The 24817-nt window shown below is 45.0% G+C and overlaps 1 protein-coding gene across 2 annotated transcripts; it reads left to right on the forward strand.

The window, feature by feature from the left end:
- Positions 1-772: 772 nt before the first annotated feature.
- On the forward strand, positions 773-18716 carry shox (shox homeobox). 2 transcript variants are annotated; one of them, XM_061724257.1, is made up of 6 exons: positions 773-1222; positions 3535-3743; positions 8759-8816; positions 8936-9045; positions 17948-18160; positions 18485-18716. In XM_061724257.1, the coding sequence occupies exons 1-6, from the start codon at positions 979-981 to the stop codon at positions 18572-18574; spliced, it is 924 nt and encodes a 307-aa protein (XP_061580241.1). In that variant the 5' UTR covers positions 773-978; the 3' UTR covers positions 18575-18716. The 2 variants fall into 2 exon arrangements, with proteins under 2 accessions (XP_061580241.1, XP_061580242.1); XM_061724258.1 differs by having other exon boundaries at positions 8957-9045.
- Positions 18717-24817: the final 6101 nt, after the last annotated feature.

A 24817-nucleotide genomic window follows, 5' to 3' on the forward strand; every position in this document is an offset into this window, starting at 1 on the left:
TGCTGCATGGGTGAGGGTTACTTTATTTATTCATTTAGAAATAGGTGAACACTTTTCTCCAGACTTGAATTTGAAAATATAAATTAAAAAAGATAAAAAGGACAAAACAATTACAATGAATTTCGTGCAGAATAAAAGCCTCGTGTTCCGTTAGTTCCTGATGATGATGTGGAACCTGCTGGTTTAATCTCATTTATGATCAGCCTGATTTTACACTTGTGTCTTTATGGATGGACTCGTGGGTCGCGGCTCGATTCCAGGTCGTTTCCAGGTCGTTTCCAGGTCGTTTCCAGGTCCCACCAGCTGATACAAGGCGGCTCTGCTTTGGCCCCGCAGAAGAGCTCACAGGAAAAACAAAAAAAAACATTAGTCGACTCAACAAATAAAGAAGAATAAAGGGGGAAAGATCCCGAACCGGCTTTAATATCTCCAAAGTCCCGCTGATTGAATTTCAGCGAATTAATTAGACCGTAAGAGCCTGGAACAGGCTCGTGGAGCCGCGGCGGAGCCTCCGCGAGCATTTTAATGACCCCCGTAATTCAATTAACCGCCTCCATCAGCTCATTGATTTATGAAGAAGAAGAAAAAAAAGAAGAAAAAAAAGCTGCTGAAAGTTAAATTCTGAAAAGTCGAGCCGGCCTGTAATTGCTCAAGACACAGAGATCGGAGGGAAAGAGTGGGTGGGGGGTTCGGGGGGGTTCGGGGGGGCCGGGCGGAGGTGGCCGTGTATAAATACTCAGCTCTCAAATACACAGTCACAACAGCAGGAGAGATTTACCTCCTCTCCCATCCCTCCTTCCTCTATTCCTCTATCCGCTCCGACACCGACCTGCGCTCCGGCCGATCCGGCCGAAGGTTCGAGGCTCCGGCCGAAGGTTCGAGGCTCCGGCCGAAGGTTCGAGGCTCCGGGCCGTTTCACGGTGGATTTCCGGGACCGGGACCGCTCCTGAACCCCCTCCCCTTCCCCGAGCCCCGAACATGGAAGAACTTACGGCATTCGTGTCGAAATCCTTCGACCAGAAGAGCAAGGAGAGCAACAAAGAAAGCATCACGTACCGGGAAGTTTTGGAGAGCGGGCTGACGCGCGCCCGCGAGCTGGGCAGCCCGGACTCGAACCTGCAGGACATAACGGACCCGGCCCACTGCGCCGTGCACATGTTCAAGGAGCACGAGCTGGACAAGGACAAGCTCAAGGACTTTAATGTTTCCAGGTCGACGGACGGTGAGATTTCCTGTTTGATATTTTTTTTTTCTAAATGTTCCGTTTTTGTTTTTTTCCGGGAAAAAATGTCTCAAGTTCGTCCGGCTCGGCCCGTCTCGCATCGGGGGGACAGTTTCACAGAAAGGCCTAGAAATGTGTTTTAAAAATTCTTGTGAAAAAGCTTTGGCAGGCTGGCGCGTTTTTCCAGCGTTGATCGATCCAACATGTTATTAGAATTATTATTATTCCCGGAGCGGAGGAGGAGGAGGAGGGGGGGGGGGGATCCGCCTTTCACTCAGGTTTAACTATTTCACGATTGTTTTCAGAAAAACACTCTTTGGATCATTTAGAAAAACTATTTTAATATTTAACATTTTCCGGCTAGAACCGCCTGGTTTCGTAGTTTGGAGTTTTCTGTTTTCGGTTTTCTCAGGCCGGAATGTTTCCATCCCGCACGAACAAACCGCTCATTTTCAGCTGCATTTGACCTTTTTATTGGTTGCATTTTATACTCTATAAAACAGTTGTATAGCATAATTAAAAACGTAACATTAAACCGAGTGTCATTTAAAACTTAAGTTCCTGCTAATTGTGCAGCAGAGTCTCAATGAAATAATGTTGTTTTTAAGTTGCCTATTTTCATTATAAAATCTCCCACTAAACATATACTGCTAATATTAACCCGCCTGTAAAACGTTATTTAGATGAATAAGGTGTTGATAAAGATGCTTTAGATAATGTCTTCAGGACATTTACAGGGTAATTTTCTCTTGTTCGGCTCATGATTCTGATCCAGTTTCCTGTAAAATCCTGCTGCTCAGATCAAACCTGTTTTGTTTGCAGAGATTAATTTGACAAACATTTAGGCTTCGTTCCACTTTGGGAGAGAAAAGTGTGCGCCGTCAGAAAAAAGTACAAACGCAGAGACGCGACTGTCAGCGGATCCAATAATAGCAACAATCAGACACTTTCATGCTTTTACACTCAAACATTACGTTTACTGTGTTAGGTTTTTTAATAGTTTGGAATAACTGGCCTGCGGGGAGAAATCAGGCCGAACTGGTTAGTCCGTTGTGCAGGATCTGAACCGGCAACCTGGACCGTGTTAGGCAGGTTTATTATAGAGAATTCAAAGTGCTTTACGTCAACATTAAAAACGGCAAGACACAATTAAACAGTAAATATCAAATAAAATGAAATAAGATGATAATATAAGAGGTAAAATACTAAAAGCAGCAGTTGTTAGTCAGTAAGGGCAGCAGATCCAGCAGGTTCATCTCATTCATAATAATTACGTTTCTGGTCCAAACGCAGACCGGGTCAATGTTACAAATATCTGTATCTTATAAACACATAAACACACTAGTAAGGTTTATTTCTGATCTGGTTTTCATAGATGATGTTTTACTGGATATGTGAATGTTTCATGTATGTTTTTTTGCTTTAAGATAATGAATTACATGTAGATCCAGCAGGTTCTTCTTATTCTTACAATGGCAAGAATTATACGGTATAGAATAATACTGTATACAAATACAGTATTACAAAAGTAATCTGTATACAGATTCCTTTTGTATTGTTTTGTATTTGTTACTTTTGTATCGTTATAACAATTCGTAATGTGAATTAAACCAATTTGCCAATTCTATGCCACAATGTTTCCAGGTCTGATTTAACAGTACCTTAAATAACAAATAAAATGAAATAAAATGATGATAAAGAGGTAAAACAATAGAAAGCAGCAGTTGTTAGTCAGTAAGGGCAGTAGATCCAGCAGCTTCATCTCATTCTAATAATTACGTTTCTATTCGGTCAAAACTACAAAGACCGGGTCAAATACTGGATTACTAAAGTAATCTGTAACGATTCGTACAGTGAATTAAACCAATTTGACATGTGAGTGTTGCTGTCAATCCGCCGTCCGGCCCGAGGTCCCGGACCCGGACCTGGGACCGGGACCGGGTCCGGGTCCGGGTTCTGGTTCTGGTTTAGTTGTAATTGTGTCCCGTGTCCCGGCCCGGCCCGGCCCGGCCCGGCCCGGCCCCGGTTCTCCTGCAGGGATCTACGAGTGCAAGGAGAAGAAGGAGGAGGTGAAGTCTGAGGACGAGGACCCGGACCGGGTCCGGGTTCTGGTTCTGGTTCTGGTTCTGGTTCTGGTTTAGGGTGTAAATGTGTGCTCTGTACCTGGTTCTACAGGGATCTATGAGTGTAAGGAGAAGAAAGAGGAGGTGAAGTCTGAGGACGAGGACCCGGACCGGGTCCGGGTTCTGGCTCTGGTTCTGGTTCTGGTTCTGGTTTAGTTGTAAATGTGTGCTCTGGTCCTGGTCCTCCAGGGATCTACGAGCTGAAGGAGAAGAAGGAGGAGGTGAAGTCGGAGGACGAGGACCCGCAGGGGAAGCTGAAGCAGCGCCGCAGCAGAACCAACTTCACGCTGGAGCAGCTGAACGAGCTGGAGCGGCTTTTCGACGAGACGCACTACCCGGACGCGTTCATGCGGGAGGAGCTGAGCCAGCGGCTGGGGCTGTCCGAGGCCCGGGTCCAGGTGGGTCCAGGTCTGGGGGGGTCTGGGGGGTCTGGGGCTGTCCGAGGCCCGGGTCCAGGTGGGTCCAGGTCTGGGGGGTAAAGTCAAGTCAACTTTTATTTGTATACAGGGGTCAGTCCTCCAGGGCCGCGGTCCTGCAGGTTTTAGTCGGTTCCTGCAGGTTTTAGTCGGTTCCTGCAGGTTTTAGTCGTTTCCTGCAGGTTTTAGTCGTTTCCTGCATCAACTCACCTGATTCTAATGAATCTTAATGAATCATCGTCACAGCTTCATCAGTCTGGATAGTTCTGTTGATCCTCGTATCACAGTTTGATAACTGCGACCAAAGCTTCACGGGAAGTGCATTAAATGCTAAAAAATAATGTTTTTATCTCGGTATCTTAAAAGCGAACACATAAAAAAGGGACATTTTTAAAAGATATAAGAAAAGAAAAAGGCTAAAAGACAAAATCTGGATAAGACAATATAGAAAGCACTAATTGAAAGCACGGGAAAAAAGATGCGTCTCTAACTGAGATGGTCCTGGGGGGTCCGAGTCCCGGGACCTGGGCGGTTCCGGGGGGTCCAGGTGGATCCAGGTTCCGGGGGGTCCGGGGCCCGGGTTATGGGGGGTCTTGGTCCAGGTGGATCCGGGTGGATCCGGGTCCCGGCTTCCCCCTCCCGGCCAGAGAGACGCGGCTGCGCCGCCACCAGCGCGTCCCGGGACGGATCCGCAGCTCCGTCATTCCGGCCTGTAGGCGCGTTCGAGGCTACTAACATATTAACATATTAACATATTAACATATTAACATATTAACATATTAACATATTAACATATTAACATCATTATCTATCGATCCATGTCGATTACATCGACCACGGTGATTAAGTCGACTGTGTAGATGATCTAATCGATCCCAAATCCATTCTGAACAAACATATCAGAGAAAATAAATCCCCTTCATTTCGGAGTTTAAGCTTCCTGTGACTTTAAACACGTGGTTTTAAACAGCCCGAAAAAAACAATTTCTAAATAAAGTCAGATACATTTTTATCTTGTTCATTTTTTAAATCAAAAGCAGAAGAATTTCCCTCATGTTGATCAAGTGTTTGAGATTATTATCATTTATTTCTCCCTCAAACTCACTAGTTCAGCAGGAACTTAACACACACGCAGTAAAACATTATTATTATTATTATTATTATTATTATTATTATTATTATTATTATTATTATTATTATTATTATTATTATTGTTATTATTAGTCTTATTAGTCTTATTAATAATAGTAATAACCACAACAAGAACAACAATAATATTAATAACAGTAAGAATTATAAAAATGTAATTGTATTTTTCTCTTGAGACACAAATAGTTTATCATTTCCAATATACGACAATTATAATTAAGGATAAAAGGGACAGTTTGATAAATGATGAAACATTTCTTTTAAAAACAAACAAACAAAGAAAAACACACAAACCAGGAGTATAATTTGTCTTTAAGATTATTTTCAGTCTTCATAAATGGTTTAGTGTTCACGCAGGAGACACGTTTTTTTACATAAGTCATTTCTGTGAACGTTAAAATGAACATTTTACCCAGAGGCATCTTTATTTATCTTTATTCCTCTCTATTCCTCTTTATTCCTCTCTATTCCTCTCTATTCCTCTTTATTCATCTTTATTCCTCTTTATTCCTCTTTATTCCTCTTTATTCCTCTTTATTTATCTTTATTCCTCTTTATTCCTCTTTATTCCTCTTTATTCCTCTTTATTCCTCTCTATTCCTCTCTATTCCTCTTTATTCATCTTTATTCCTCTTTATTCCTCTTTATTCCTCTTTATTCCTCTTTATTTCTCTTTATTCCTCTTTATTCTTCTTTATAGTTTAGTTTAGTTTATTCCTCTTTATTCCTCTTTATTCTTCTTTATTCATCTTTATTCCTCTTTATTCCTCTTTATTTCTCTTTATTCTTCTTTATTCTTCTTTATTTCTCTTTATTTCTCTTTATTCTTCTTTATTCCTCTTTATTCCTCTTTATTTCTCTTTATTTCTCTTTATTCTTCTTTATTCTTCTTTATTTCTCTTTATTTCTCTTTATTCCTCTTTATTCCTCTTTATTCCTCTCTATTCCTCTTTATTCCCGCGGTTCCGTCCGTGTTTTCTCCGCGAGGCTGACACCGGGAGAGGAAACAGATCTGTGTTTGATGGAGGGGGGGGTTCGGGAGCGTGTTTGGTGTCAAACTTCCGTAAACTCCAGTAAATCATCCAGATCGCGGCCGCGGCAGAGACGCGGCAGAGGCGCGGCAGAGACGCGGCAGAGACGCGGTAGAGACGCGGCAGAGACGCGGAAGAGACGCGGCAGAGACGCAGAAAAGGAGAAAGAGAGAAAAACCCTCCCCAGCAGTGATGATAATGGATGCGCGGCCGCGGCCGCTCCGGGGGACGCGCTCATGTCAACCCGGATCGCTCCTCATTTTCTCTGCAATATCTGGTGATGCAGTGTCCCATAAAGGCGCATTAGGAATAACTGGATTGCGCGGCAGCTCTGCTGCTGTTCAGATCATCTAATCAGATGAAGAACCGTCCAGGGCGGGAGCAGCAGCAGATAAATAAACCCGTCCAGGGCGGGATGAGCAGAGGCCGCGGGGCCGCGGGTCGTCGGGCCGGGGACGCGGAGCCGCAATCAGCGCTAATCAAGTGTGTTCATTAAAATCATTGATGGTTCCAACGCAGTTCATAAACCCGCTGTTAATCTGCAGCACAAACACAAGGTGACTCAAAGGGCTTCACATTAACATTAAAAGCTGCAAGACACAATTAAAACATAAATAACTAATACGATGATGAGAAAAGAGGTAAAATAATAGAAAGCAGCAGTTGTTAGTCAGTAAGGGCAGCAGATCCAGCAGCTTCATCTCATTCTTACAATTACGTTTCTATACGGTCAAAACTACAAAGACCGGGTCAAATACAGGATTACAAATACAAATACAAATACAAATACAAATACACATCAAACCGGCGACGCGGAATCAGAATCCTGGAAATCCTGGAAAAGAGAACACTTGGGGAGGGTTTGAGAGGTTTTTAGAGGGTTTTAGAGGTTTTTAGAGGTTTTTAGAGGGTTTCCAGGCTGCAGCAGCTCTGGGACCTACAGGGTTTTCTAGAGGGTTTTTAGAGAGTTTTTAGAGAGTTTTTAAAGGTTTTAAGAGGGTTTTTAAAAGGTTTCCAGGCTGCAGCAGCTCTGGGACCTGAGAGGGTTTTCTAGAGGGTTTTCCAGATTGTTCCAGAGCCCCGGGACGCGGGTCGGGTCTTTTCCTCCCGCAGAGCAGTGTTTTTCAGTGTTTTTCGGCGTTTCTCAGTGTTTCTTCAGTGTTTTTCAGTGTTTTTCGGCGTTTCTCAGTGTTTCTTCAGTGTTCTTCAGTGTTTCTTCGGTGTTTTCTCAGTGTTTTTCAATGTTTCTCAGTGTTTCTCAGTTTTTTCTCAGTGTTTTCTCAGTGTTTCTCAGTGTTTTTCAGTGTTTCAGAGGTTTTTCCTCAGTGTTTCTCGTGTTTCTCGGTGTTTCTTCAGTATTTCCTCCACCCGCCGCGGCTGCAGCTCCGAGCAGCTGTCAATGAATGTAATTGAAAGTTATGAGATCTCGGTGAGGAGCAGGCATGTAATTCACTTACGACTAATATCTCTGGGTTTTCTGGCTGCGCTGCTAAATTAAATGTCATTATTCACTGTCTGTAATAAAAAATCAAGAGGGAAATGAGATTAGGGGGTATTTGTGAAGCGCATCATTGAGTGGTCCTTAATGAAGAAATAACTGTCTGAACCGGTGTCGTTCACTTTGCTTAACATACTGGCAACTCATTGGAATTGATCTCGGTTTCGCTCTGATATTAGTCTCAATCTGTTTCAGGGGAATCACTGCGCCTGCGCGAAATCACCTGGGATTGTCATGAATACCATAAATACCATAAATACCATAAATACCATAAATACCTGCCTGTCCCGTCATCATTTACCGCCGCGCAGTCATGACGCGCAGGCGCAGCGCGACTAACGGACAAAAGCTCCAATAAAATAATAATAATAATAATAATAATAATAATAATAATAATAATAATAATAATAACAAATAATGATATGTCAATAATAATAATAAAAAAACAAAAATAATAATAATAATAATAATAAAAAAATGATTGATTGATTGATTGAATTTTTTATTTCGAACACATAAGGAAAACAATATAACATTTTAAAACAAATTCAAAACATGCAGAAAAAAAAGCAACAAAAACGTAATAAAAACAGGAAAAAAACAGTGTCCGAAAAGCAGAGAAGCTGCTAATTTACCTGCTAGGCCTTTTAACCAGCTAACAAACCAAACCTTTCCTTAAGAGAGTATATATATAATAAATAGTAATAATAAAGAGTGTTGTCTGAGAGTCTTACGTTAATGTGACGTAGAGTTAATAATAAGCTCCGTGTCTCTGACTCGTGTCCTCTGCCGTCGCTGATTCCACATGTGTAAATGTTGGTGAAGGTGGTGAAGGTCGCGGGGTCGCGGGGTCGCGGGGTCGCGGGGGGATCAGCAACAGGCCGCAGCTCCACGACCCGTTTCCTCCAGAAACATCTCAGATCTTTCCTGGTTCCAACTCCGACGCAGCAAACACACATTTATTCTTATTTATTTATTTATGTTCCATTATGGCCCATTATCATTTACTGTGTAGAAAATGGATCTTCATTGTCTTTATTTCTACTAGAATTTGTCATGGTTTTATTTCTTATTGATTTTTCAAACCTCATCAATCTATTCAATTTACTTTTTACTTCATTCATATCTAATTCTATCGGTTTTATTGTATTTATTATAAAAGTATATAGTTAATTTGGCACAGACGTCTGAAAAGCACCATAAATTATTTCTGTATTTCATCTCTCTTGTATTCAAGGTTCTAAAAATCGAATCAGCTTTATATATTTTCATTTTTCTGAGGGTTTTTTTAATACTTTATTTTATTTTTTCAAATGCAGGTTTGGTTTCAGAACAGAAGAGCGAAATGTCGAAAACAAGAAAACCAGATGCACAAAGGTAAAGTCCGTCCCGGAACTGTGTTCTAGCTGTTTCTGTCATTTCAATCTATATTCTAGTTTTGAAGTTTTTTAAATCCTTCTCACTCTCATAACGACACCTGTCTGGCTGCCTGACAGACATCTTTCCCTTCTCCCCAGGTGTGATCCTGGGCAGCGGCTCTCACCTGGACGCCTGCCGCGTGGCGCCGTACGTCAACATGGGCGCGCTGCGGATGCCCTTCCAGCAGGTACGGAGATCAGCATTTACACATACTGAGAACCAGCATTTACACCAGAAATATACAGAGAAACAGCATTTACACCAGAAATATACGAAAATACCAGCATTTACCTGCAGAAATATACGGAGAAACAGCATTTACACCAGAAATATACGGAGAAACAGCATTTACACCAGAAATATACGGAGAAACAGCATTTACACGCAGAAATATACGGAGAAACAGCATTTACACCAGAAATATACGGAGAAACAGCATTTACACGCAGAAATATACGGAGAAACAGCATTTACACCAGAAATATACGGAGAAACAGCATTTACACCAGAAATATACGGAGAAACAGCATTTACACGCAGAAATATACGGAGAAACAGCATTTACCTGCAGAAATATACAGAAAAAACATCATTTACCTGCAGAAATATATGGAAATACCAGCATTTACCTGCAGAAATACCTGTTAACGGCTGGAAAATCCCATAATTTCCAGGAACCTGCATAAATAGCTGTTAAGGTGTGTAGCAGGGCGAGTGCTACGGCCGACCGACAGGATAGAGGAGGACACAGAGTTTAGTGCAGAACCTTTTTATTTACCAGAACACCGCCACACGTGCACAAGCACATCAGCCAGATCACATCAGCAAACCAGGGACCCCTCGCTGCTGTCCAGCTCTGCCTTATAAGGCCGGCAGGGTGGAGAGGCTGACGGGACACACCTGTGTCCCGTCAGCCTGAGTGGCTGCAGCTCCTCCACCCTGCCACAAGGTGCTATGAGCAGCCAAACCTACAGGGGGCAGTGTAACGAGAAGATAAAGTCATGCTAGCCAATCAGAATCCTGGAAAAAAACATCAACAAATGACACGAGTAACTTCCAGTTCCTTCCAAGATGAACCAGAGTCTTTGGTTTGGAGTGACAGAGAAGTGGAGTTACTTTTAAGTGTGACGTTAGAATATAAAACAGGTAAAATACAAGAAAATATTGACGGTTACAAACTAATTGTAACCACAGGTGTCACTCATGACGCTGGTGACGTTTCTGTCTCATAATGTGACGTTCTGAAGCCTAAATGTCCGTTTCTCTCCGTTTACAAGCAAACGTGGAGACGGAGGTTCTAAAAATCTACACTTTGGCCAGAGTTTTCAGAAATGATGGTTTTTGGAGACTTTGAGCTTCGTTTTCGTCTAAACGAACAAACAAAACGCAGGGTTATCCCTGTATCCATGGTGATTAATCATTTATCTGGATCAAACCAGCGACGCACGGAGAACGTCATGACGCAGTTACCGTCACTTCTGCTTCTTCTTCCTGGATCCAAATCCACAACAACAACAATAACCAGCGTGTTTTTGACGTCTCCAGTCCAGCGTCTTCCAGCTTCATCTGGTCTGGTGTTCCTGCAAATCCTGCTGGAAACTTTAACTCACCTTTTAGTAAATCTTCTAACCCGGTACTTTCTACCGTCTACAAATGCAGAAATGTTCATGTCCTTCATTACATTTATGAAGTGATTAGTCTCCTCCTGGTCTTGGTTTCTCCGTGTTTAGAAGAACTTCCTGGACTAATAAAGAAAATCACTTGTACCAAATGGTAATATAGAAATGACTGTACATGTACATGTACATGTACACGTACATGTACATGTACATGTACACGTACGTGTACATGTACATGTACTTGTCGTGCAAGACAAGAGATAAATATATTCTAAAATGAAGTGCAATGGTTCCTTGCGAAAAGAAAAAGATTCCTGTTCCTTCTGACGGGAAATCCTGTTAGGCTAAACACGACCAAATATTCAGTTAGAAAAGGAGGAACCCAGGGCTCATAGTCAGTTTTTAAAAACCGGAATATGAGCAAATTCAAAGGAGTTATTGGTGTTTATTGCTTACTGTATGTTCCGGTTAGAAAAGGGTGATTGATGCTGGAAACGTAGTCGTGGTGAAGCTGCTACTCGTTGGGAGGATTGTGGTGGAGAGACATTTGATCTGCGTCTGCGTCCCGACCGCTGCGTCTGCGTCTGCGTCTGCGTCTGCTATCTGCGTCTGCATCTGCGTCTGCGTCTGCTATCTGCGTCTGCGTCTATCTGCATCTGCGTCTGCTATCTGCGTCTGCATCTGCCTCTATCTGCGTCTATCCACGTCTGCGTCTGCGTCTGTGTCTGCATCTGCATCTGCATCTGTGTCTGCATCTGCATCTGCATCTGCGTCTGCATCTATCTGCGTCTGCATCTGCATCTGCGTCTGTGTCTGCATCTGCATCTGCATCTGCGTCTGCTTCTATCTGCGTCTGCGTCTATCTGCGTCTGCGTCTGCTATCTGCGTTTGCGTCTGCTATCTGCGTCTGCATCTGCATCTGCGTCTGCGTCTGCGTCTGTGTCTGTGTCTGCATCTGCATCTGCGTCTGCTTCTATCTGCGTCTGCGTCTATCTGCATCTGCGTCTGCGTCTATCTGCCTCTGCATCTACGCCTGCGTCTGCATCTGCGTTTATCTGCGTCTGCATCCCGACCGCTGCATCTGCGTCTATCTGCGTCTGCGTCTGCTATCTGCGTCTGCATCTGCGTCTATCCACGTCTGCTATGTGCTATATGCGTCTGCGTCTGTAATCTGCGTCTGCGTCTGTGTCTGCGTTTGCATCTGCATCTGCGTCTGCTTCTATCTGCGTTTGCGTCTATCTGCATCTGCGTCTGCGTCTATCTGCGTCTGCATCTGCATCTATCTGCGTCTGTAATCTGCGTCTGCGTCTGCGTCTGCGTCTGCATCTACGTCTGCATCTGCATCTGCGTCTGCATCTATCTGCGTCTGCGTCCCGACCGCTGCGTCTGCGTCTATCTGCGCCTGCGTCTATCTGCATCTGCGTCTGCGTCCCGACCGCTGCGTCTGCATCTGCGTCTGCGTCTATCTGCATATCTACAGTCTGATAGGATAGTTTTTGCTTTCTTATACAGCTGTTTGTTATACAGGTCCAGTAGAATCTCCTGAGCAGAGCCAGTTATTTTACTACAGACATTAACACCTTGGTAAGAACAGTTTTCTGCTTTACCTGTGTCTACTGTGTCTGGACGTTTCCTCGCGTGTCTGGACGTTTCCTCGCGTGTCTGGACGTTTCCTCGCGTGTCTGGACGTTTCCTCACGTGTCTGGAGGTTTCCTCGCGTGTCTGGACGTTTCCTCACGTGTCTGGACGTTTCCTCGCGTGTCTGGACGTTTCCTCTCGTGTCTGGACGTTTCCTCGCGTGTCTGGAGGTTTCCTCGCGTGTCTGGACGTTTCCTCGTGTGTCTGGACGTTTCCTCTCGTGTCTGGACGTTTCCTCGTGTGTTTGGACGTTTCCTCGCGTGTCTGGACGTTTCCTCGTGTGTTTGGACGTTTCCTCGCGTGTCTGGACGTTTCCTCGCGTGTCTGGACGTTTCCTCGCGTGTCTGGACGTTTCCTCGCGTGTCTGGACGTTTCCTCGCGTGTCTGGACGTTTCCTCTCGTGTCTGGGCGTTTCCTCGCGTGTCTGGACGTTTCCTCGCGTGTCTGGACGTTTCCTCGCGTGTCTGGACGTTTCCTCGCGTGTCTGGACGTTTCCTCGCGTTTCTGGACGTTTCCTCACGTGTCTGGACGTTTCCTCGCGTGTCTGGACGTTTCCTCGCGTGTCTGGGCGTTTCCTCGCGTGTCTGGACGTTTCCTCACGTGTCTGGACGTTTCCTCGCGTGTCTGGACGTTTCCTCGTGTGTCTGGACGTTTCCTCACGTGTCTGGACGTTTCCTCGCGTGTCTGGACGTTTCCTCGCGTGTCTGGACGTTTCCTCGCGTGTCTGGACGTTTCCTCGCGTGTCTGGACGTTTCCTCGCGTGTCTGGACGTTTCCTTGAGTGTCTGGACGTTTCCTCGCGTGTCTGGAGGTTTTTCCTCACGTGTCTGGACGTTTCCTCGCGTGTCTGGACGTTTCCTCACGTGTCTGGTGTTTCCTTGCGTGTCTGGACGTTTCCTCGCGTGTCTGGACGTTTTTCCTCGTGTGTCTGGACGTTTCCTCGCGTGTCTGGAGGTTTTTCCTCGTGTGTCTGGACGTTTCCTCGCGTGTCTGGACGTTTCCTCGCGTGTCTGGACGTTTCCTCGCGTGTCTGGACGTTTCCTCGCGTGTCTGGACGTTTCCCCGCGTGTCTGGACGTTTCCTCACGTGTCTGGTGTTTCCTTGCGTGTCTGGACGTTTCCTCGCGTGTCTGGAGGTTTCCTCACGTGTCTGGACGTTTCCTCGCGTGTCTGGTGTTTCCTCGCGTGTCTGGACGTTTCCTCGCGTGTCTGGACGTTTCCTCGCGTGTCTGGACGTTTCCTCGCGTGTCTGGACGTTTCCTCGCGTGTCTGGAGGTTTTTCCTCGCGTGTCTGGACGTTTCCTCACGTGTCTGGACGTTTCCTCGCGTGTCTGGACGTTTCCTCACGTGTCTGGAGGTTTCCTCGCGTGTCTGGACGTTTCCTCACGTGTCTGGACGTTTCCTCACGTGTCTGGACGTTTCCTCTCGTGTCTGGACGTTTCCTCACGTGTCTGGACGTTTCCTCGCGTGTCTGGACGTTTCCTCGCGTGTCTGGACGTTTCCTCACGTGTCTGGACGTTTCCTCACGTGTCTGGACGTTTCCTCGCGTGTCTGGACGTTTCCTCGCGTGTCTGGACGTTTCCTCGTGTGTCTGGACGTTTCCTCGCGTGTCTGGACGTTTCCTCGCGTGTCTGGACGTTTCCTCACGTGTCTGGACGTTTCCTCGCGTGTCTGGACGTTTCCTCGCGTGTCTGGACGTTTCCTCGCGTGTCTGGACGTTTCCTCACGTGTCTGGACGTTTCCTCGCGTGTCTGGACGTTTCCTCGCGTGTCTGGACGTTTCCTCGCGTGTCTGGACGTTTCCTCACGTGTCTGGACGTTTCCTCGCGGCCCGGCGCTCCCTCGTTGTCTAAAACCGTTTAAAGGACTCACATTCTCACGGGAGGCCAAACTTTCCTGCATAAGCGATGGATTTATGTTAAACTCCCTCACACACACCGGCGTGGAGACGCTTTCTCACGCGCTCAGTCCGTCAGCAGATCAAATCTGGGACAGTTTCACGAGTCTCACGGTGGTTTCCCATTGTTTCAAATTGTTACCAGCTGGAAATGAATGGAAGCAGCTGGAAATGACCGGCCAGGACTGGAAATGACCAGTAGAAGCTGGAAATGACTGGCCAGGACTGGAAATGACCAGTAGAAGCTGGAAATGACTGGCCAGGACTGGAAATGACCAGTAGAAGCTGGAAATGACTGGCCAGGACTGGAAATGACCAGTAGAAGCTGGAAATGACCAGTAGAAGCTGGAAATGACCGGCCAGGACTGGAAATGACCGGTCCGGACTGGAAATGACCAGTAGAAGCTGGAAATGACCAGTAGAAGCTGGAAATGACCGGCCAGGACTGGAAATGACCGGCCAGGACTGGAAATGACCGGCCAGGACTGGAAATGACCGGCTAAGGCTAAAAAATGAACGTTCGCAGCTGTAAATGACCAGTAGTTGCTGGAAATGACTGGCCAGGACTAGAAATGACCAGTCATGACTGGAAATGACCGGTCCGGACTGGAAATGACCAGTAGAAGCTGGAAATGACCAGGAGGAGCAGGAAATGACCGGTTAGGGCTAAAAAAATGAAGGTTCATGGCTGGAAATGACCAGTAGCATGTTGGTCAGGTCACTCTGGGAAAAGAGATTTCAATCTCAATGACTCTTTACCTGGTTAAATAAAGGGAATAACTAAATAAGTAGCAACTGGAAATGACTAGTAGAAGCTGGAAATGACCGTCCCAGTCTCGTACCGTGTTGCGGTTGTGAATGACGTCCCAGTCTCGTACCCGTGTTGCGGTTGTGAATGACGTCCCAGTCTCGTACCCGTGTTGCGGTTGTGAATGACCGTCCCGTGTTGCGGTTGTGAATGACCGTCCCGTGTTGCGGTTGTGAATGAGCCTAACTATAAATCAGTGGCTCAAAGGAATTCTTGCTTTCATTTGGAAACTTTAGTTTAACCAACCATCGTTTTTATGCCAATTTGAAAGGAAGCAAAGTGCAAGAAATAATATTTAATCAGGTAAAAAAGTTAGACTTGTTTTGGTTCTATTTTGTTTGGAGAAGAAAGCCTGAAATGTGTTGCTTCTTCTTTTTGCTGCGGCGTTTGAAACGCATGAGAAACGGCAGCGGCTCAACTTTCCTCTGAAGTTTAATCTTCACCTACTTTTATAAAGTAATTTGCCAAGAATGTGAAAACTTATACGCTATGCTTCTCTTCTGGTCTCTTTTTTCCCGTTGACTCAGGAATATGTCGGAATAAATATTTATAACTCCAAATATGTGAGTGTCTTTTTAGTGCAAAATTGTTTATTTATGCAATTGAATCCATAATCAGGATAACAAGAAGTGCATATTTCCCCGGGTTTAACCCAGTCCTCAGTGCGAATTAAAGAAATCTGTTCTGGGTCCCAGAAACACTTTGATTCTCTCAGATGAAATTGGAAGTGTTGTGTGAGAGCGAAGTGTGAATCATTAACTTTTAGAAAAGCTGACATGGAGAACGGGCTAATGGCGGCGCGGCGCGCTACACTATTTTCTTAGAAAACACTGTAAGAAACAGCTTTAATAGTGTCAGACTGTGAAACCTAAATCCTCTGTTTCACACACACACACACACACACACACACACATACACACACACGCACATGCACACACATGCACACACACACACACACACACGCACACGCACACGCACACACACACACACACACACACACACACATGCACATACACGCACACGCACACACACGCACACACACACACACACACACGCACACGCACGTGCACGCACACGCACACACACGCACACACACACACACACACACACACACACACATACATGCACGCGCACACGCGCACACGCACACGCACGCACGCACGCACGCACGCACGCACACACACACACACACGCACGCACACACACACACACACACACACACACACACACACTCGCACAATTCAACACAAGGTAATTCAAAGTGCTTTACATCAACATTAAAAGCAGCAAGACATAGTTAAACAGTAAATAAAATGAAATAAAATGAACATAAAAGAGGTAAAATAATAAAAGCAGCAGTTGTTAGTCAGTAAGGGCAGTAGATCCAGCAGGTTCATCTCATTCTTACAATGGCAGAAATTAGGTGTCTATACGGTCAAAACGTACAAAGACCGGGTCAAATACTGGATTACTAAAGTAATCTGTAACTATTTGTACGGTGAATTAAACCAATTTGACAATTCTACGTCACAATGTCTGTTTCCAGGTCTTTGAGAGGAAAATGCAGTAGAACAGAATAGTAACGCTACAAAAGATGCATATTTTTACTGTAAATATCTGTTGTGGAACCATGAAAATCATCATAAAATGTAAAACGGTATCAGACGACAATCTTTCTGAGCAGTAATGAGCAGAAAAGACATTACAATCATTTAGATGATCCATCTACAACAAATCAACAGAAACGTGAGAAAATGAATCAATAATTACAGCAAAAGTGACGACGCTCATTAAAACAAGGATAAACTTCATGTTTTAATTGATATTGGAATGTTTCATGAATGTTTTTTTGCTTTAAGATAATGATTTACATGTAGATCCAGCAGGTTCTTCTTATTCTTACAATGATAAGAATTATACGGTATAGAATAATACTGTATACAAATACAGTATTACAAAAGTAATCTGTATACAGATTACTTTTGTATTGTTTTGTATTTGTTATTACTTTTGTATCGTTATAACAATTCGTACACTGTAAAACCTAACAACATCTTAATAACAGAAGTAAGTTGAAATAACTTCACTCATTGCCATCAGTTAAGATAACTCAAAAATTAATTAGATAAATGTTTGAAGCTGGAATAAGATGTCTGTGTTTGTGTTAAAGCAACTTAAAGTTGAGTTATTTAAGTTATGACAACTAAAATGGTTTAAGGCTAATCGGTTTCCTAAAATGAACTGAGGAGCTAAACGTTGTGGCCGCTAGAATGTGATCGTTTGATTTAGAGGAATAAAACTGAGTAACTTGAACTTAAGTGCTAACATTTATGTAAAGAAGATTCAATGAAGTTATTCTGGCTTGATGCAAATTAATACAATCAACACTTTTTAAATAAGTCTGAAGGAAATACCACATATGAGTGTATAATACGTATTTCATTTCCATTTCATTTCATTTTTATTTATTCCGTATCATGGAAATAGTTCACAAACATGTTCCATTCCATGATGGAAAAGGGGCAAGAAGAAGAAAGCCTTATATAACAAGCCCCTTTCTCAAAAACAATAAAACAATTGGTATGAAGATGTTCTGTCCGTCTGTTCAACAGTCACTACTTATATAATACCAAAAAAAAGAAATAATGAAAAAACAAAACAAAAAAATAAGAAAACATACACACTAACTCACCAACAATACAAAAACAAAAAACAACAAAAGATATTTTACCCGTTAAATTCATATTGTCTGATTATGTTGTCTTTATATACAATTTCTTGAACTGGTGAATATTTTTACAATCCTTTAAATCAATTGTTAAGGAGTTCCATAATTCTACACCACATACTGAAATACACATTTGTTTTAAAGTAGTTTGTGCAAACGGATGTTTCAAATCAAATTTCCTCCTATGGTCCTTGTTTTCTGAACTAAACACAAAAAAACGTTGTATATTTTCAGGCAATATTCTGCTTCTTGCCTTGAACATGTGTTAGTTTCTACACACACCCTGTACGCTGACGACTCTGCTCTGTTTAGTTTGTACACACACCCTGTACGCTGACGACTCTGCTCTGTTTAGTTTGTACACACACCCTGTACGCTGACGACTCTGCTCTGTTCCTGCAGGTCCAGGCTCAGCTGCAGCTGGACGGCGTCGCCCACTCCCACCCCCACCTGCACCCCCACCTGGCCGCCCACGCCCCCTACCTGATGTTCCCGCCCCCTCCCTTCGGACTACCAATCGCGTCGCTCGCCGACTCCGCCTCCGCGGCGGCGGCGGTGGCGGCGGCCGCCAAAAGCAACAGCAAGAACTCGAGCATCGCCGACCTGCGACTCAAGGCAAGGAAACACACGGAGGCTCTGGGACTCTGACCCCCCCGGGGGGTCCACGCGCCGCTGGTCCGATGCCCGTAAACGCCTCTCACACCAGACCGGGCCCCCGAGCGGGCCCGACACTCACAGCTAAAACTAAAACTAACACTGAGAGAGTGAGAGAGAGGAACACATTCAGAGAAGGGGGAAGGAGGGAGTGTTGTGGGAAAGAGGAGGAGGAGGAGGGAACAGGAAAATTGTCACAAAAACCAGCTGCCAAAACAAAACCACTTGTAGAGAGAAACGGTAATTAAATACCAATGAAATCACCTTTTACTTTTCGCCCAACAGGCAGGACTTCTGCGGGGCCAGTGGCTCAGTCCACTCCAGGCACAGATCACATCCCAGGGACCGTACAAACACATGTGGATGTCTGTGTGAGGCCCCGAGGGCCGGGCCGGGGCCCCAGGGCCGGGCCGGGGCCCGTCAGACCAGAGGACGTTAGAACCGCTAGAAGCAGGCAGAACCGGGCAGAACCAGGCAGAGCAAGGCAGCAGCAGGGTTGTAGGGCTGCCGCCGGGAACTGAGCTCCTCGCCGAGGCGGGGGGGCGGCCCTCACCTCCACCCCCCCCGCTAGAAAACACAAACATTTGAGAAAACAGGCCATAACTGTGTCCCTGCTGCTGCCGAGCGCACGAGCCCCCGACCGGAGGACGGGACGTAGTCGCTAACGCTGCCGTTCACAAGCCTCCATCACGCTCTGATTTCCTGCTTCCTTTGGGCTTAAAGACGTTCCCCTCCCTCCTCCCTCTCCGTCTCTATTTCCTTCTTGTGGTGTCGTATCTTTGGGTAAAGAAGTGAAGATTGCCTTTGCACTTCAGGTCTGGGTGTTTACAAACGGCACTGCAGGCAGAAACTACTTTACTAATGACCGGGGGGATTTAATATCATCATGTGAGCAGCAAAAAGGACATTATCTTGGATTAAAGGGTATAAAAAGGGGATTTTTTTCTCTTTTCTTCTTTTGTAATTCTAAAAAAATATGAAGAAAGCATCAGTCAAACTGAAATGCAATGATGTGCAGTTTAAGTGCAATACTGTAAATAGCAAAAACAAGTAAAAAAACAGCTCGTAGTTACTCCTCAACAATAAAGAGACCCAATGACAATGATGCTAGTTGTTTGTCATGCACTGTTGGAGTCGCAGTTCTTTTCTACGGCGGTGAGTCCGTTAACCCCGGAGACGCCGCCGGGAGCCGGTGCCAAATCACTCATAACACTTTTATACACGACTGGCACATGTGGGCGGCCGAGGACGACGGAGCACATGGAGTGATAACGGAAACAACAACTACGGTCACATTACAAGACTGAATCTACTGCAGATTCCACCAGAGAGACCACACACTTGTTTACACCATGATTTGGTTTTTTGCATGTAATCTGTGACTTCTGATCACATTTCAGACAATTCAGACGGTACTTTAGAAGTATTTCCAGACAAACATTAAATTCAGAGATTATTTTGACATCTTTTTAAAACACTGCTGCGTTAAATATGTAGATCTTTCGGTCTACGAAGCTCCGACAGCCTCCAAACTTTCAGTTTCTAGTAACAGACCTCCATTTAAAAAATGTTTATCTATGTCTCCATTTAAATTAAACATATGGTGTTTTATTTATTACTTTGTCTGAAAGTTTATGAAAGGTGAAATAGTGGAAACTACAAGTGTACATTTTTACATGGCTTTGCATTTATTTTTGTATGTTTTTTAAGTGTTGAATTAGGGGGTGTGGCTGTAGTGAACTGTTTTCCTTCAAAAGAAAAAAAGACGTAGCGTGTCCGAGTTTACAGACGTTTCAGGGACGGTTGATTAAACGATGCTCCGTGAATTTGTTGTACCCGTTAAAATGATTTCCATTTCATATGCAAGCATGCCTAAACATGAATCATTTGGGGTTTTTTCATTTTTGATTCACAAAATATGAATGTACATCATGTACAAGGAAACTATCAATAAAGTTATAAATATTTGTACTTGAGTTTTAACATTTTATTGAAACTGGGGAAATAATGTGGCTGTACACAAACGCTGCAGAAAACACACTTGAGTAGAAAAAGACACGAAGGTCGTCATCAGAGATGTTTTCAAGATTAATGTCCCGGGTATCTGGTGCCACCCTTCCCTTAATGTCCCGGGTATCTGGTGCCTCCCTTCCCTTAATGTCCCGGGTATCTGGACGGCGACTGGTGCCTCCCTTCCCTTAATGTCCCGGGTATCTGGACGGTGACTGGTGCCACCCTTCCCTTAATGTCCCGGGTATCTAGACGGTGACAGGTGCCACCCTTCCCTTAATGTCCCGGGTATCTAGACGGTGACTGGTGCCACCCTTCCCTTAATGTCCCGGGTATCTAGACGGTGACTGGTGCCACCCTTCCCTTAATGTCCCGGGTATCTGGACGGTGACTGGTGCCACCCTTCCCTTAATGTCCCGGGTATCTGGACGGTGACTGGTGCCACCCTTCCCTTAAGGTCCCGGGTATCTGGACGGTGACTGGTGCCACCCTTCCCTTAATGTCCCGGGTATCTAGACGGTGACAGGTGCCACCCTTCCCTTAATGTCCCGGGTATCTGGACGGTATCTGGTGCCACCCTTCCCTTAATGTCCCGGGTATCTGGACGGTATCTGGTGCCACCCTTCCCTTAATGTCCCGGGTATCTAGACGGTGACAGGTGCCACCCTTCCCTTAATGTCCCGGGTATCTGGACGGTGACTGGTGCCACCCTTCCCTTAATGTCCCGGGTATCTAGACGGCGACTGGTACTTGCTCTCCATGTTTCATGGCCCGTCATGTCCGACGCGACGCAGCTGTCTTATCTGAGTGGCCGAACTGAGTGGCCAAAAAAGCTCATCTCAGCCAATCCACGGCACAAAATGGTGCGCCTCCAGAAGTCCGGGTGCACCTCGAGTTTGTGAGAGTCACTCGCAGAGCTGTCACGTCTGGAACAGAAGCAAGATGAATGCAACTGGAGAGCTGTGGTATAGACAAGAACGCGAGTAACTGGCCCGAGGACTAGCCTGCCTATGCCGCCTGCACAAAGGAGAAGTTTTGTTCTTGTTTCCATGGCAGTACCTGAGTCTGAGCAGCTGATCTGACTAAGGCTTGAGCAGGGCCAAACCTGCGGTCGACCCCCATAAACACGCGCCGTTACACCCTCCTTCCATTTCTTCTACCCACACATACTAAATTTTGCTCATCTAAAGTGGTTGGGCTCTTTTTAAAGTATATTAGCTTCCTCTGGGACCCTCAGTCCAGATGTGTGTGTACAAAGTAATTACAGCATGTGCTATAGTGGCTTATTGTCTGAAGTCCATACACGGAATTAGACCAAATGGCGTCCTGTTGAGTGCGGTACCCCCAAGAAGGTCGGTGCACGTTTAATTTGTGCCTCTTTCCTCATACATCAAGATTGAGTGATATAGTCGCAGACTGATGGCTCCGTTTTTACCCAGTGACCCCTCTGGCTGGGGCCTGGTCTGGAAATAACAGCATCCTTTTATGTGTACTAATAATTAGCGAGGCACACACAGCCATCCATCAACCGCCAATGAGCCATGGCTGCTTTGTCAACATATTCAAGCACATAAGCTATTTATATTGGCCACAAGTAACAAATACACAATAATATATTTATAGAGGGGGGGAGTGAGTGTGTGTGAGCGAGTGTTGAGCGTGGGGGCTTTTGCTGCATGTCTGGACTTGATATTAACTCTGAACCTGGTTCTACAGCTGAGGAACGTTTCATTTTTCTTGTTTCCAAACCATCTGTGTTCTGATTTATCACAACTGATCCTCTCCTGCGTTCGTGTTTTGTCAGTTATTAACACATTTCACAAGTCGAGGGTTTGATCTCCACGAAACGAGGCTGATGTGACTTTTTTCCCCGTGTTTTGTCTTTGGGTCCGTCTGGCTCAGTGAGTTGGAGGTCTGAGGCTCCGGCCCTAGCAGAGGTCAAGTGCTCAGGGGTCACGTGAAAATAGTTTTTATCACATTTCATTCTCATAATCCTCTTTGAAATGTCACACACAAGCATGATCAGGAGGAATGTGGGCTGTCGTAGCCGGAGCACAAAGCTCCGCGAGGCAGCGCTAATGGTGTGAAATGACAGAGCTCACAGGCCGGGGAGACGGGGCGGATTATATTTAGCTCAAAGACACCGTCGTTGGAGCTTTTTGTCATCCTATATCACAATAACTCGGAGGGCTACTTGACTACAGCGACTCTGAAAATAACAGAGTTTTTGGGTGAAAGCGAGTGTGCGGTTCTTAAATCCTCAGTAAATCCTGTTCCGGCACTTTCAGTGGGAGCTTGAAGTGAAGCCACCCGGAGAAACCTCAGCTGAAAACAATCGAGCTGCAGTGCTGAAGTCACTGGGCTGGCGGCCGATCAAAGGCCGCCTTTCATCCCGTTTGTTTGGCCTAGACTTGGGTTTGCTTTGTCGGCTAATGCTCATAAATGTATCTGGAGTCATCAACGGTGCAAAGCTATATTAAAACTAACATCTTAAGTCTGGGTCAACACTTGTCTTTTTTTCTCCAATGAAAGTGGAAAGTATCCAGAATGTAAAGTTAGAAAAAAAGCAGATGAAGAGAAAGAAAACAGAGAGGCATGAGTGCACATTCCGTCCAGCTGTTTGTGTTTCAGTCGTTAGACGTTGGTTCCCAGTTTGAAGCGTCCAGTAATCCGGCACAAACACAACATCTCCAGCCTCCACTCCAGGACAACATTGGAAACCTGATCGAGTCAAAACAGACAAATAAATGATAAAACCTGAGAATGTGACATCATCCAGGTCAGATTCTGCCGCACCTTTCTGATCCGAGCTTTGGACGTGAGGAACTTTAACGAGCGACTCCGAATGACGACTCTGCCCGACCGCTGGCAAGTTTACTGCGTTTTATCACAACAATCATATAATCATAATATACATCATATATAGTCACAGAATACTACACATTTTATATAATTTGTAGTATTTTGTTCATGCCAGTGACACTTATGGCGCTTTTCCACCAGCACCTACTCAGCTCTGCTCATCTAAACTCTGGTTTCTTTTCCACTAAATCAGCACCTGGAGCAGAAGTAGGAGGTTGGAGAAGCTGCTAGAACCTGGAGGAGATGATAGATAAAGATGTAGAACCTGGAGGAGATGATAGATAAAGATGTAGAACCTGGAGGAGATGATAGATAAAGATGGAGAACCTGGAGGAGATGATAGATAAAGATGGAGAACCTGGAGGAGATGATAGATAAAGATGGAGAACCTGGAGGAGATGATAGATAAAGATGGAGAACCTGGAGGAGATGATAGATAAAGATGGAGAACCTGGAGGAGATGATAGATAAAGATGGAGGAGATGATAGATAAAGATGGAAGAGATGATAGATAAAGATGGAGAACCTGGAGGAGATGATAGATAAAGATGTAGAACCTGGAGGAGATGATAGATAAAGATGGAGAACCTGGAGGAGATGATAGATAAAGATGGAGAACCTGGAGGAGATGATAGATAGATATATAGATGATAGATGTGCTGCTGGTCTGGGGCTTGTGTTCCATATCAAGTTAAACATGAGAGAGAGAGAAGCTTTTTAATGTAGTTAGTTTGTCGTTGGTATCTGAGCAGCTATGAAGGATCTGCTGGTGGATCTGGTGGTTCCTTATCTCCTCTAGATCTTTTTAATTCTCTCCTAGATCTGGTGGTTCCTTATCTCCTCTAGATCTTTTTAATTCTCTCCTAGATCTGGTGGTTCCTTATCTCCTCTAGATCTTTTTAATTCTCTCCTGGTAGATCTGGTGGTTCCTTATCTCCTCTAGATCTTTTTAATTCTCTCCTGGTGGATCTGGTGGTTCCTTATCTCCTCTAGATCTTTTTAATTCTCTCCTAGATCTGGTGGTTCCTTATCTCCTCTAGATCTTTTTAATTCTCTCCTGGTAGATCTGGTGGTTCCTTATCTCCTCTAGATCTTTTTAATTCTCTCCTCAGCACCAGGTTTATGAACATCTGCACCTCAGAGTTGGATCACCAACTTCTGCTGCCGTTGCTGGTGGAATAAAACGAGAATCTCCGTCAAAGTCGCTCTTTCTCTGATTTCCGCCTCCTGACTCAGACGTCTGACTCCAACCCCCCGACCAATCGGTGGCCTGGAGTGTGATGACATCACAGCCCGACTCAGTTTAAACCTCGGCAGAATAGAAACAGAAAAGTATCTACTGTAGTTACAGAAAAGTATCTACTATGTTAGACCCTGGTGGAGAAGAAGCAAACGGAGTGGAGGAGAGACGAGTCGCTGCCAGTCTGGCTCATCCCCCCACCAAAGACCCCAACAACATTTGGATGTCCAAATAAGTTTCTAGTGGCAATTGCAGATGGTGACGTGACGAGGAGTGAATTACCTAAGTTTTTATGGACACTGGGTAGCGACTGAAAGAACGCGATGGAGGATAGAAGAGGCTGAGATGAGTTTCCTCGCAGGGAGGATGGACTCTCCCTCGGAGGTGGAGACGTTCATTCGTCCAGGAGAGACTCGGAGTCGAGTCGCTGCTCGTCCACGACCAGAGGATCCAGTTCCATCTGGTTGGGATGTCTCCGGGACGAGGATTAGAAGTCCAAACAAACA

This window comes from Cololabis saira, chromosome 6, assembly GCF_033807715.1.
Source record: "Cololabis saira isolate AMF1-May2022 chromosome 6, fColSai1.1, whole genome shotgun sequence".
NCBI lineage: Eukaryota > Metazoa > Chordata > Actinopteri > Beloniformes > Belonidae > Cololabis > Cololabis saira.